At 52.1% G+C, this 13634-nt stretch overlaps 1 protein-coding gene across 2 annotated transcripts in view; it reads right to left on the bottom strand.

Annotated features, from left to right (window-relative positions):
- Window positions 1-13634, bottom strand: part of Wscd2 (WSC domain containing 2) — an 88298-nt gene that overhangs the window by 17234 nt on the left and 57430 nt on the right. For both annotated transcript variants that reach the window (XM_031337443.1, XM_031337444.1), the window contains 3 exons: window positions 12200-12384; window positions 2988-3109; window positions 1323-1497 (listed from right to left, as the gene is read on the bottom strand). In XM_031337443.1, coding sequence (XP_031193303.1) covers window positions 1323-1497; window positions 2988-3109; window positions 12200-12384 — 482 coding nt within the window. The remainder of the gene's footprint in view (window positions 1-1322; window positions 1498-2987; window positions 3110-12199; window positions 12385-13634) is intronic.

Raw genomic sequence — 13634 nt, 5'->3', positions numbered from 1 at the left:
CACCACCATCATCACCACCGTCATCATCACCACCATCATCATCACCACCATCACCACCACCATCATCATCACCAGCATCACCACCATCACCATCATCACCACCACCACCATCATCACCACCACCATCGTCACCACCACCATCATCACCACCATCATCATCACCACCATCATCACCACCGTCATCATCACCACCATCATCATCACCACCATCATCACCACCATCATCACCACCGTCATCATCACCACCATCATCACCACCGTCATCATCACCACCATCATCATCACCACCATCGCCACCACCATCATCACCACCGTCATCATCACCACCATCACCACCACCACTGTCACCACCACCATCATCATCACCATCATCACCACCATCACTATCATCACCATCACCATCATCACCACCATCACCACCACCACCATCCCCACCACCATCACCATCATCACTACCATCACCACCACCACCATCACCACCGCCATCACCATCATCACCACCATCCCAGTTTTCTTCTCTGCTGCTGTAATAAAACACCAACCAAAGGAACCGTCTCTTTGGCTCACACATCCCAATTACGGTCAATGACTGAAGAAGGAGAGGGCGAGCACTCAAGAAGGAGCAGAGGCCAGAAGCATGGAGGAAACTGTCCTGGCTTGCTCAGCTTGCTTTCCTATACAACCCAAGATCATTTGCCTAAGGGTGGATGGTACCACCCACAGTGGGCTAGGGCCTCCCACCCAATCATTAATAAAGAGAGCACTCCACACCCGTGCCTATGTGCAATCTGACAGGGATGCCCCTCAACTGAGATCCCCTCCTCCCAGATGTATCTAGGCTTGTGTCCAGTTGACTGAACTAACAAATACAATTGCAACCATCACCTCACAATCCCCTCTATCCCCATCACCACCGCCTTCACCCTCACCACCCTAGCCACTGCCATCATCCCTGGCATCCCCTCAGGCAGTAGAGGGATAAACAGTCATTGTGGGCTCCTCTGGCAAAGGAGCAGAGTAGAGAAGGGAGACAACGTCAGGGAGGGGGAAGGGAGAGAGAGATACACAGAGAGAGAGAAAGAAGGAGGAGGAGGAGGAAGAGGAGGAGCGGCAGCAGCAGCATTAGGCACATCGACAGAACTTTACAACCAAAAAAGGACCTTGGAGGCCAACCATCCACAGCTTCATTTCCCACATGGAGAAACTGAGGCCTGGACAGGGGGTCTGGGCTGTCCGGGATCACACACTGGGTCTGTGCTGGAGGAGACTGACTGGCCAGGGCACATCTGGGAAGGAGGGTCCGTTGAGCCGGCCCGCCTTACCTTGGACCTGTGTCTGATACACAATGAAGTAGCTGGGGGTCCCGCAGCTCTCGAACTCCTCCGCGCTGCACTTCTGGGCGCACAGTTGCTCATCCTCCCGGTCATGAAGAGGGAACCGTGTGGTGGGAAAGCCACAGTGGCAGGCGGTGCCGGCGAGGGCTGCCAGGGGGAACTCCTGGGCGGGAGAAGGGTAAGAGTCACCCAGTGCAGCCAAAGCATCCCCCTCCCTGGGCCTTACCAGCCCCGCCACGCCACGCCTCGGCAGCTTTACTCCAGCCTGGCTCTTGTGCTGCTTGCTTATCTGATCCCTTGCCTGAAAAAAGACTTCAGGAGAGACTTGGTATTCATAACCAGGAAGGGCAGCAGAGAAGCAGGCGCCCAGATAGCACATTCCCAGGTGGCAAAGAGAGACCCACAGAGTAGAGCTGACCTCCCCATCTTCTAGTTCCAGGGTGAGGGCATAAACACTTCAGAAAAACATCTGGACCCTTTCCTTTCCCTCAGCGATCACCGTAGCAATGCCTCGCACAGCATTAGTACCAAATCGGGGGTTAGAAGTCACCCCCAGTTAGAGCTGGTATAAAGGAGTCAGAGGATGTGCAGAGCCTCGCTGGCTCAGTAAGACCGTGCGTGTCCTGGGATCCAGGTATCCACAGGGCATGCTGGAGCCCAACCCCAGTGATACTAGGTGGCTAGCGTTGGCAAATTCTCCCTGGTCCCTTTCCCCTGCGGAGAGCGAGCCTGCAGTCAATGGCATCTTCTCCTGCAAAAGGGATTCACGGAGGGCTGTGGTACACAGTACCAGACTGCCGACATTTTCCCTTTGGAGCATGTGTGAGAGTCAAGAGGGGTATGCCTCTGTCCATCTTGGCTCTGTCTTTTGTCACAGTGCACGTCCTGGGAAGCTCTGTCAAAATCTGTGCTGTAAATTATCAAATGACTGTCCACATGCATGCCACAGTGCACATGTAGAGGCCAGAGGACAACTTGCAGAAACCAGTTTTCTCCTTCTACCATGTGGGTCTTGGGAATCAAACTTGGGTCTTCAGGCCTGATGGAAAGCCTTCTTACCCACCGAGCCATCTTGCTGGCCCAAATCTGTGCCTTTAAAACCAAAGGGCCGGAGATGTGCTAGGGGCATACCAAAGCCGCCTGGGGGATGTTTCCTTTGCCCTCTGGGTAACCACGTTATCGTTGTCCCATTGGCTTCTAAACCAGACACCGTCCAAATTTCCCACCGGGTCCAGGAAGACTCAAGAGAGAAAACTGCACATCGCTCTAGATCCAGTGAGCTCTATCCCTGCGGGTCTCGCTTCTTTCTAAGATATTTTATAGGAGTGAGGAGAGAAAAGTGGCACACATCAAGGTCCCACTGGGCCACCCTGGGCTACCACTGATGACGTTGCTTAACTAGGAGAGTTTATTATTCCGCCTCAGCTATCCTCAACCTCATAGTCCTCACCGTTAGACACAAGCGAGCAAACTCCTTTTGCTCTGCGGTTCTACTGTCTTAAATCCGTGAATCAACACACTACTGTGTCATAGGTCTATGCCCCATGACATACTATGACCTCATCATAGGTCACAAGCTGTGAGCTGCCTCTGCTCCTTAGACTCAGCCACCCTGCCCTTGCGCCCCGAGTGCTGTGAACAGCCCCAGCTTACCTTCTCTGTGCAGAGGTCCACACACTTGTCCACAGACATGTTTGGCATGGCAGCTGTCACAGGCAAGGCCAGCGAGAGGTTGTTGGGTCGGCGGAAGCAGCCCCGGAACACCGCACTTCCATCTGAAGAGCCAGAGGGAAACCAAGCTGTCAGACCCAGCTAATCTTGATTGTCAACCTGACTGTATCTGGAACCAATTAAATTCAAGCGGCTGGGCGAGCTTGCAGGGGGTTTTCCTGATTGGATCAACTTAAGGTGGGAAGATCCACCCTAAATCTGGGTGCACTAGCTGGTTTTGCATGTCAACTTGGCACAAGCTGGAGTTATCACAGAGAAGGGAGCCTCCCTTGAGGAAATGCCTCCATGAGATCCAGCTGTAAGGCATTTTCTCAATTAGTGATTAATTGGGGGGGGGGGACTTGCACATTGTGGGTGGAGCCATCCCTGGGCTGGTGGTCATGGGTTCTATAAGAAAGCAAACTGAAGAAACCAGGCAGAGCAAGCCAGTAAGGAACATCCCTCCACGGTCTCTGCATCAGCTCCTGCCTTCAAGTTCCTGTCCTGTGTGAATTCCTGTCCTGACTTCCTTTGGTGATGAACAGTGATGTGGAAGTGTAAGCTGAATAAACCCTTTCCTCTCCAACTTGCTTCTTGGTCATGATGTTTTGGGCCACACCTCTGATATCAGCCCTCATAAACGGACATGGAAGAGGAAAGTGCTTGCCCTTTGCTTGTCCCCGCTCTCACTGGCAAGCTCATCCATCCTGCTGCCGAGGCATTCTCTCACTGTTATTAGAATCTACTTCTCTGGGACCTCAATGTAGACTGAATCCCCTGGGACTCCAGAGCAGGACGGGGACTGTTGACACCCAGTCTCATGGATTGAACAACTACCATATCCTTAGGTCTTCTATCAGGAGACAGCCATTGTTGGACTACTTGGACCACAGCCGATCGGTCACTAAGGCACTCTAATAAATCCCCTCTGGAAAGAAGGTCTAGAAGGTTGAGGCCCAGAGAAGGCAGCAGTCGCCCGAGGTCACACGGCATGGCAAAGCAGAGAGGAAAAGAATGAGCCTGTTCCTAATGAATGAGCTCAATATTTCAAGGGAGTCTCCTCTGCCCCAGCATCCATGTCAACAGGTGACTGAAATGGGTTCTCTCTGGGCCACTGTACCCCCTTTTCTCTTAGCATCTCTGTGCCTCTTTCATGAAACATGGCATACAGGGGTTTCCACATTTTCATCAGAAGACCAGTGCTGCAGGATCGCAGGAAGCAAAGCTCCCGGCAGCATCCTAGCATACCGTCCTTCCATTCCCAGGGTCCTCCTCTGTGCTGGGCTTTAGGGGACAGTCCCTGGACCTCAGAAATCTGTCGACCCAAGACAGACACCTAGGGGCCGCAAGAGCTGATATTTTGTCAGGGGACGGGGAGGGGGCTCTCTTTAAAATCCTTAGCCTGGAAATAGAGTTGTTTAGTAAAAGCCTGGGTCACACTGCCATGTCCACAAGAGAAACTGCCCCTGAAGAGAACACCTGGAACCACGGTCCAAGGCTGGCTTTGGGGAGGCAGAGCCTGAGTCAGACGTGTAGTTGAAAGCTCTGGGAGGGGAAATGCAGAACTCTGGCTGGTCCAGGGTGGCGGTGAGTGTACCTCTCTTCCCCCATCTAAAAAGACTTCCTTTAATCCTTTCCACAATGAATATGCATTTTATGTAACTAGGAAAAATGGTACATGGCCCCTGGGATTTGTTGCAAGGTTCCTGAAACATATTTAAAAACTCAGATCTTTGCTTCCTTAGAGTGCTGGGAATCAAACTCGGCCCTTAGAGCAGGCAAGCACTCTAGCTCTGAGCTATACCCCTAGCCCTTTATTGCTCAGCTCTTGAGTAGAATGTAGCTCCCCAGAGGCACAGTTACAACAAAGAACCTAAATCTTGAACCCAGGAGCAGGGGCAGGAGGTGCTTGCACAGCCCCTACTGTCTGCCAGCACCCTGTTGAGCACCATAGAGATGCCAGCATGTTCCACTTTACTAAAAACTCTCTGCAAGGGGTCTAGCGATGTGGCTTGGATGGTAGGGAGCTTGCCTAGCACTCCCAAAACCTGGCTCCATCCCCAGCACTGAATAAACCAGGCATGGGGACAGAAGACTGCAATATGATTCTGGGGAAGTGGAAGCAAGATGATCAGAAGTTCAAGGTCATCCTTGGCTATAGAGTGAATGTGAGGCTAGCCTGGGCTATAGAACAAAGCAACCCCCCAAAGCCCTCAGAAGCAAACTTGCTGAGGAAGTTCTATGATAAGCTAAGAACCTGCTCTTGGCAGAGATGCAGCATTCTGTCCCAGCTATTTCCAGAAACAAACGCTTTGGCCTCGGAAAAGTAAAGGGAGGTTTGGAGGGCATAGGCCTCTAGCTTTGCAGATCTGGGAGTGTTGTAGTGCAGATCCATGTTCCCGTGCACACACAGACACACCCGCTTAGGTTTATGGGCTGGAGAAGGATGGAGAGACACTTCCATGCAGGGCATGGGATGTTCATGAATAATGTGTGTGAGTTTTAGGTCTCTGAGCTGTTTACACTGGCACTGGCCCACAGCAAAGGCACTGCATTTGGCTTACAGGATGGTAGTTACATCATGCTGGGATATATGCTGTCTCAGATCTCCCTGTCTTTGGTCCTATTTGGTAGGGGAGGGGCTGGAGGCCCCAATGGTCTTATGTTTGTATTGGGAGCGATGTGAAGGAGCTGTGAGCTGTGGCGGGCCTGCCTCCTTGTCTGTGCGCTGAGACTGAGAACAAGGGGAGAGGGTCCCAGTCTGGACATCAGGAGTCCAGACTGCAAAAGGCAGGAAGAGCGTGAGGACTTGGCAGCTCAAGTGTTCCGAGGGAGAGGAAGCATCTTCCATGTTTAGCAGCTGCCCATGAACAGGAGGAGGGCTGAACAGGGAGCCCTGATTTCAGACAAGTTGAGGTCTGCAGAGTTTGAAGGAGCCAGAGACAACATCTGGGGAGCAGGTGCAGGGGGCAGCAGGCTGGGAGTTGGCTCTCGGAGCAGCCAGTTACCAGGACATAGGATCTTCCTGCTCGGAGCTCCTGGGTAAGAGTGGAGAGCCTCAGCAGAGCTCCTATAGCCAGTGAAGATCTGTGAGCCTTCTAAGTCAGCAAGGAGAGAGTCCAGCCGACTCTCAGGAGCCTGGCAGAGGCCATTTCTCTCTTTAAGTGGCTGTCCTTTTTAGCTTAGTCAGCTGGACACTGAACATGCCAATGGCGGCAGAGATCTCGGGTCTTCCCACTGTCTTCCTTCCCCCATCTTTGATGTGGGCCATGTGACTGTCTGCCTAGTGTTTCTTACGTTTGAAAATAAAAGAGGTGACCCCTGGCTCCCTTGGTCTCCTTGTGGCATAAAAATATCTGGATTTTCACAGCAGTAGGATGATGTTTTCTTGTTGGGGAAAAAAAAAAATCTCTGGAGCCCAGTGCAAAGGGGATCAACTTTAAGCCAGATGGGCTGGGTGTCGATGCTTGACTTATCTTATTTAGCAGAGTTAGATGGTCATCTTCAGTTTTCACTGAGCCTCAGTCTTCCTCATCTGTGAATGGGGTTTCCTTCTTCTTCACATGTGCACCTAGAGGCTCAGTACTAGGCAACGGCTGGTGTCAGTGTCTGTTTAATATACAGCCCATCCTAGGACGAGAAGAGGGTAGCCCAGACACTATGTTTTAATGTTGAGAAGGTGACCTCAGGAGCCACCCTCAGCCAAACAGGGGTGGAATAAATACTCCAGCTTTCTGTTCCTTGAGCTGGTCACCTCTGAAGCCTGAGTGTTCATGTTGCAGAGAGTTCCATAGGGCCTAGGGGAAGTAAGTCCTCACATGTGGCTAGCTCGATGAAGGACTGGCCACTGGCTGCTTCTTGTTCTGCTACTTCATTTCCCAGGAGAGGCACTGTAGCATCAGCTCTAGGAAAACAGTATTAAGAAGAATTCTTAGGGAAAAATGTCTTATAAAGGCCAGGGCCCCAGCCTTTCACTGGCTGCAGATTGTGAGTGACACTTCCATGTTCCAGTGGTGGCCATGACAGCGGCTTGCTTGCTGTGTGCATCATCTGTCGGGCATACTTCATTCACCTTCACCAGAGCCCGTGAGGTCATCAGTACCATTACCCTGTTTTACAGGCAGAGAGCCCAAGTCGTGGAAGGACCCCATCTCTAGGTCTCACAGCCCCAGGGAACAGAGCTAGCTTTTGCCTCTGGTCTTCTTGCACATCAAAGGTACTTTTCCTTCCTCGGCTTCTCTGCATGAGCTAGCTACACCCAGTTCTAAGGTGGGGCTCGGGAGACCTCATGCCAGTCACGTTTATTCCCCAGAATTCTTCTCCAGCTCCACAGCAGGATACTGGGACGGTGCCAAAGCCCGTGCCCCACATTTTGACAATGTCAGCTCCGACTGGCAGTCTAGCAGGGGCGTGTGTGACCTAGCAACTTGGACTTTTTTATGGCAAGACTTGAGCAGAGAAATGGTGCACTAACGTGCATTGCTGGGGGCAGCTGCAAGAGCTGGAAGCCCTGTCACTACATTGTTCTGTAAATATCACTGGGAATCAGCTCAGAGGCAGATATGGAAGGACCCTCCCTCCCCCGGTTTGAAAGAGGCCATCACCCCCTGGGTAATTAGGCCAAGTTCCACTGCATTGAAGATGCTGGCAAGGGAAAGCTAGATACTGCTAGCTGGGAGATGTTCTCAGCCAATGAGCTACCTACAGTCAGAGACGCACTGAATTACACAAAGAGCCTCCCTGACCAGAGGTGGGGTGGGCTCAAGGTAGCTATTTTTAGACATCATCAGAAGGTTCTGTGGATGTTGGAAATCCACGTAGCTTGAGCTGGGTAGCTCTCAGAGCAAAGTCAGAGACTCCGTCAGGAGCAGCGAGCACCCTGCTAATGCCGTCTAGGCTGTCACTTGCTTGGTGGCCCCAGTGATGTTTGGAGTTGTCCCCAACTTACAGACAATGATAAGAGACTCAGAATGGACCCACAGCTTAGCTTGGCCAGTGTAGTAAAGGAATAAAAATCAGGGTGGAAAAGTCCACACCACTCCCTGTGTCTGCCCGTGTTGTGAACTTTTCGGGGAAGCGCAAGCTGAGTCCGCCCGTTACAATTGGTTCTGTCTCCCAGGACTGTGAGATTCACCGGTGCCATATGTTAGCGTCTGGCAGAGAAAGAGCTGACAAGTTCCTTCCAAAGAGACAGGAGTTTCCTGGATAAGCCGGAGGTAGGCGTGGAAGTACCAATAGGCAGAAAGCACGAATGGCACAGATCTTCCTTCCAACTTTCAGAGATGGGGATCTCCAGAGCTGACAGTCATGGGCAGAATTCACTACCCAGACTGGGATGTATTTGCTGGGTATTGAGATCTTCAGTTCTGTTGTGAATTTTATAATACCTCATCAAGGTAGAAGAGAGAGCAAAGATCAGAGCAGCTGCTAGGGGAGGATGAGGAAGGAGCCCTAAGAAGGGGAAAGAGGAAGGAGCTGAGGGAGGGAAAATGGGCTGAGCCCAGGGATCTCTGGGTGGCAGTCACGGGGATTTGAATTGCATTTGAGGGCAATCAGCACCACGGACAGCCACCCAAGGGTGGGGGGGGGCAGGCGGGGTGTGGGGGGGAGGGACTCCCTGCAGAAGGCACTGCTCTCTGGATCCTCTCCACCCCAAATCCTGCAAACACCCACAGGCAGACACACTCTCCTGTGACCTCCTAGAAAATCACAATGTTCTACACCACCAGCTGGCCTGTCCCCTGGGGAAAGGAGCTAACTAAACTCAACGGCACATTTAGCAAACTGTTGTGACAAATGTAATCTCTCCAAGAAGATAGTCCATTTCTTGCTTCTTTAGTATGTACCAAGAGTGAATCTGTGTGCCCTGGAGTCTGTGTCAAGGCAGAACAGGGCACCTCTGAATGTCTTCCTTACTGCAGGAACAAGCGACCTCCTCACGGGCCCACCAGGGTGGCTCTCAGGAAATAAATGCCCCCGTAGGACCTTCTGACTGGAAGTGTTCTCTGTGAGTTCTCAAGGGGCTCTGCAAATGGAGTCTTGTTTCAGCTCTCTTCATTTCATGTTACCTACGTCACCCTCACCAAGTTCGCCAAGGGCCAGCGACTTAGACGACACCTTTCTAAGCCAGCAGCTTAGATGACATCTTTCTGGCTTTCTGTTTATGGCTAATGCAGATCCCAGGTATGGGAGGAGTCAAGGGTGCTTTGGAGTCAGGGCAAAGGTAGCAGAGATGACATAAGTCTTAGAGCCAGGAGACAGGAAAGGGAGTCAGGGGTTAGGGGTCAAGGGTCAGGGGAAGAAGGAGTCAGACTGAAGCTGAGTCCTTGCGGAAATGGAGATGTTCCAACTGGGTGTCAAAACCTGTTTCCAGCTACCTGCAGTTTCCAGAAGGTACCAGGGCATCAGGAAGCTGTGCCTGTCACGTCTGGTCTGCATCCAGGCTTTCCTATGTCCAGCTCTTCTCGCCTGAATTTCCCCAGGCTCCTTGGCAGTGTGTCTCAAGTCTGGGTGTCCTTCCCTTCTCTACCAGGCAAAGCTTTATCCATCCTTTGAGGACCCCACCAAATGCTCTCTCTTCTGCGGCATCTCCCAGAGTGTTCTATGGAGCTACTTCTGCTCTCTGCACCTCAGTTTCTACAAGTTTATAACGGAGACATGAGGAAGCTGCTTCCAACAAGGCATTTGCTGAATCTGGAAGTTGCTTCTGGCTGAATGATGGATGGTCTCTTGTTCACCTCAACCCTCCTGAGAAGAGGATTCCACTCAAGTGTCCTCTTGGCTCTCCTCCAAGGCTGAATCAACCCAGCTGGTATCTAACTGTTACCCCAGGACTGTGGCCTCCTGGGAAGAGGGGCTGTACCTCCTGCACATGTACATGAGAGTACACAGTGCCCTGCTTCAGAATCTCCCCACACCAAGCTGCTGACTGGGAGCACAGCAGGCATCGCAGCTGGACATCTGGTCAACTGTCTGCCTTCTTACCCACACTACCTCCATTCTAGTCTCAGGGGAAGTAGCCTTGAGGTTCATAATAAAACTTGGCTTTCCTTTTGTTCTCCAGTGGAAGGTTTCACGACTTGCACATCACACTGGAAACATCTCTGGGGGCCTTAGAGCAGTGGTTCTCAACCTGTGGGTCATGACCCTCTTGGGAGGTGTAATAACTCTTTCATAGGGGTCACATATCAGATATCCTGCATATCAGACATTTCCATTATGACTCATAACAGCAGCAAAATTTACAGTTACAAAGTAGCCATGAAAATAATGTTACGGTTGGGGTTACCACAACAGGAGCAACCGTATTAAAGGGTCACAGCATTAGGAAGGTTGAGAACCACTGACCTAGAGAGCACACAGTTCCTCAGTAGAAACAGCTCTATCTCCTGCTGACATGGCACAACACAGAGACGCTTTTCTCGGGCAGTACGGTTCTCCACCCTGGGGACCTTTACTACCACAGAGATACGCAGCCTGAGCGGGAGGATGCCTCCCTGCTGCTCGGTCTTCCCTACGTGTGTAAAGACCACCTCACACAGGAGATTCCACCATTTGTGTGTGTCACACGCTGCATCCAGTTGAGATGCCTTTGATTTAAGCACAACACCAGAGAACCAGAAGGGGGTGCCTCACAGGCGATCCAGCTAGCAAGACCCAACTCCTAAATCTCTCCCGCCATCCTGGCTGCACCCACAGTCTGCAGCCATGTCCCATCAGTGCCTGCAATGCTTGAGGCCATCTCTTCAGGTGGCCAAAGCACCAGCACTATCAGCACTTGAATATCAGTACAAATGAGGTCAATCGTGAGGATGGGCAACCTGCCATTCAGTTAGAACCGCATCACACCGACACTCAGACCCAAGACCCCTGCACCAGCTTTCCCCAGCTGAGGTTTCCCACCTCTGTGCTTTGCCAGCTGGCGTATTCACAGATCGGTCAACCCCGTTTGCTGTAGGGCAAAGCTTGCACAATGCTACTACCAAGGTCCAGGATCTCAAGCCATGGACTTCGATTAGAGACACCCACTGAGAAGACGCCCCACCCCTACAGCCAGGTGTGGAGCTGCAGCCAAACACACCTGTGGGTTCTTGTCTCATTGTACAGAGGGTGGGGGCAATGGAGTGACAGCCTGGAATGGCCTGTGGGCACTTTAGGGGTGTAGAGCCCAGCTGTTTTGTTATCTCAGGCCTGTCATCCTGGCTCCTCTGGAGACGGAGGCTTTGGGACGATGACTACAGAAGAGATGTCTCTCCTGCCTCTCTCCACACATCCTCTCCTTGGTTTGCAAATGGCAGCGTTTTCCCAGAAAGAGCAGGGAAGTCTGAACTGGAGAAGGCTTTGTGGCTAAGACAGGTTTCTCACCTCAGATGGGGGTGTCTAGAAGCAGTGTATTGTGCTTCCTCCCCTCCCCCTCCCTCCTTTCCTTCCCCTCTCCCTTTCTTTCTCCCCTTTCACTCCCTCCCTTCTTCCCTCCCTTTCTTCCCTCTTTCCTTCCTTCCCATCTTCTTTCCTCCCTTCCTTTTTCCTTCCTTCCCTCCTTCCCTTTTCTTTCCTCCCTTCCTCCCTCCCTCCCTTCCCTTTTAGTTTGTGGTCCTGGAGACTGACCCAGGGACCTTGCGCACGACAGACAAACGCTCTATCACTGAGCCACATTCCCAGCACCCTCCCAAGCCCTTAAACTTGTTTTGAGCCTGGTTTTCACTATGTTGCCCAGGCTGCCCTCCAGTGTCCTCTGTAGCCCAGGCTGCCCTTGACTTGGAAGCATGCCCCATGCGACTCCCCAGTAGCAGGAATGCCAGGCCTGAGCCATGAGGCCTAGCTCTCCTCCTGCCTATTTCAGGGGTGACCATGAAGATGATGTGAGCTGGTCCGGATCATGAGCTCAGAAAGGGACGGTCCTGGCTACTACCTTGCCCTAGGTAGTGCAGACAATTTCATCTTAGAAAGAGACGGGCCAAGATTAGGTCCAGACTCAGTGTGGCAGAGGAGAGCAGGGACATAGGAAGGCTAAGTGGCTGGAGGGGTTTTTGTGTCCTTGGAGTGATGGGCTTCCCAGAAGGCACAGGGCAGACACTGAGAATGAGACCATCAGAGACCCTCAGGCTGGGCAGTGGAGGGCTGAGCAGCAGAGGGGGTGGGGCGGACTCACGTACACCTTCGGGCAGACTCCTGGGCCAGCTGCAGCCGGTAGACTGTGAGACGGTTGATGCCACCACACACACTGCCCCGCTCTCCTTTGCATTCCATGTCACAGTCCGATTCGCTCACGTTGGCTGCCTGGATTTTGTGGCCACAGTAGCATTCGGCACCGAACTCCAGCCCAGCATACAGGTAACCCCTATGGGCAGAGGGGTGGAGGGGGGGAGCTGCTGTCAGGCAGGGCAACAGCACCAGGGAGACCCCAGGGGACAGGAGACTCCAGGGGGCATGGAAACCAAGGATTGAAAGCAATGGAGGCTTCAGAATGGGGACAAAGGGTGGAGGGCAGGGATGGAGGAGGAATGGGGTCATGCCTACTCCATAGGGCAGGACACCCTGCTGGAGGTCACAGGAGGTAAGGAGTCAGACCACCAGGGACACGGAGAACATCCTGGAGATATCTGACAGCCCTTATCACCACCTGATGTGTTATATCCCTCATGTCCATATTGACACTCACACATAACATATGTACACACTCATACACTCATAGATACCTATTCATACTCTCATTCTTGTACAGACATTCACTCATGCACACATATGAATACATTTGCACATATACTCTCACATACACATTCACAGATACTCATATGCACACATACACTCATATACACATTCACACACACACCCATACAGCTATGCACACACACACATACCCATACAGCTATGCAATACACATACACAGCCATACACACACACACACACACACACACAGAGCTATGCACATAGCCACACACATTCACACACATACTCATACATTCGCAGATACTCATATACACACATATACACATTCACATACAATTTATTCATACACACACAGACACACACACACCCATACAGCTACATACATACACAGCCACAGCCACACCCACACCCACCAGATCCTGAGTGTGCGCGCACCCACAAACCACCACCCTGCCCCTCCCTCTCCTCTTTCACCTCTGAAGAACCCAACCTCTGCCTTCCAGGAACCTATCACCTCATTGCCAGGCCCCTTGGGAAGCGCTGGAGAAGGGGGAGGAGCCAGGGCACTTGGATCCTTTTGGCCGGATACAAAACCAAGCTCACATACCCAACCAAGAAGAAAATTTCTTCCTCCAAACAAAGCAAAACAAAATTCCAGAGGCTCTAAGGATGTGCTATTTTTTCCTAGCCGTAGAATCTTTTCCTAAAAAGGCCACTCGGTGGACACCGGTCTAAAGACACGGAAGGAGGCTGCAGGCTCTGGCCCTGGCCGGGGGGAGGGGAGCCCTGCCAGCCTCCTACTCACCGTGCTCCCAGAGCCACGAGGGCTCCTCAGAGAGCAGCCTGCCAGAACATCTCTTGACAGAGGAAATGCTGGTGGCAACCACTGTCTCCTGGATCCTGATGTGGTACTGGGTAGAT

The sequence above is a fragment of the Mastomys coucha genome, unplaced genomic scaffold (genome assembly GCF_008632895.1).
Source record: "Mastomys coucha isolate ucsf_1 unplaced genomic scaffold, UCSF_Mcou_1 pScaffold22, whole genome shotgun sequence".
Taxonomy (NCBI): domain Eukaryota; kingdom Metazoa; phylum Chordata; class Mammalia; order Rodentia; family Muridae; genus Mastomys; species Mastomys coucha.
Note: the sequence above shows the minus strand (reverse complement) of the source record. Positions and strands in the feature narration are given on the sequence as shown.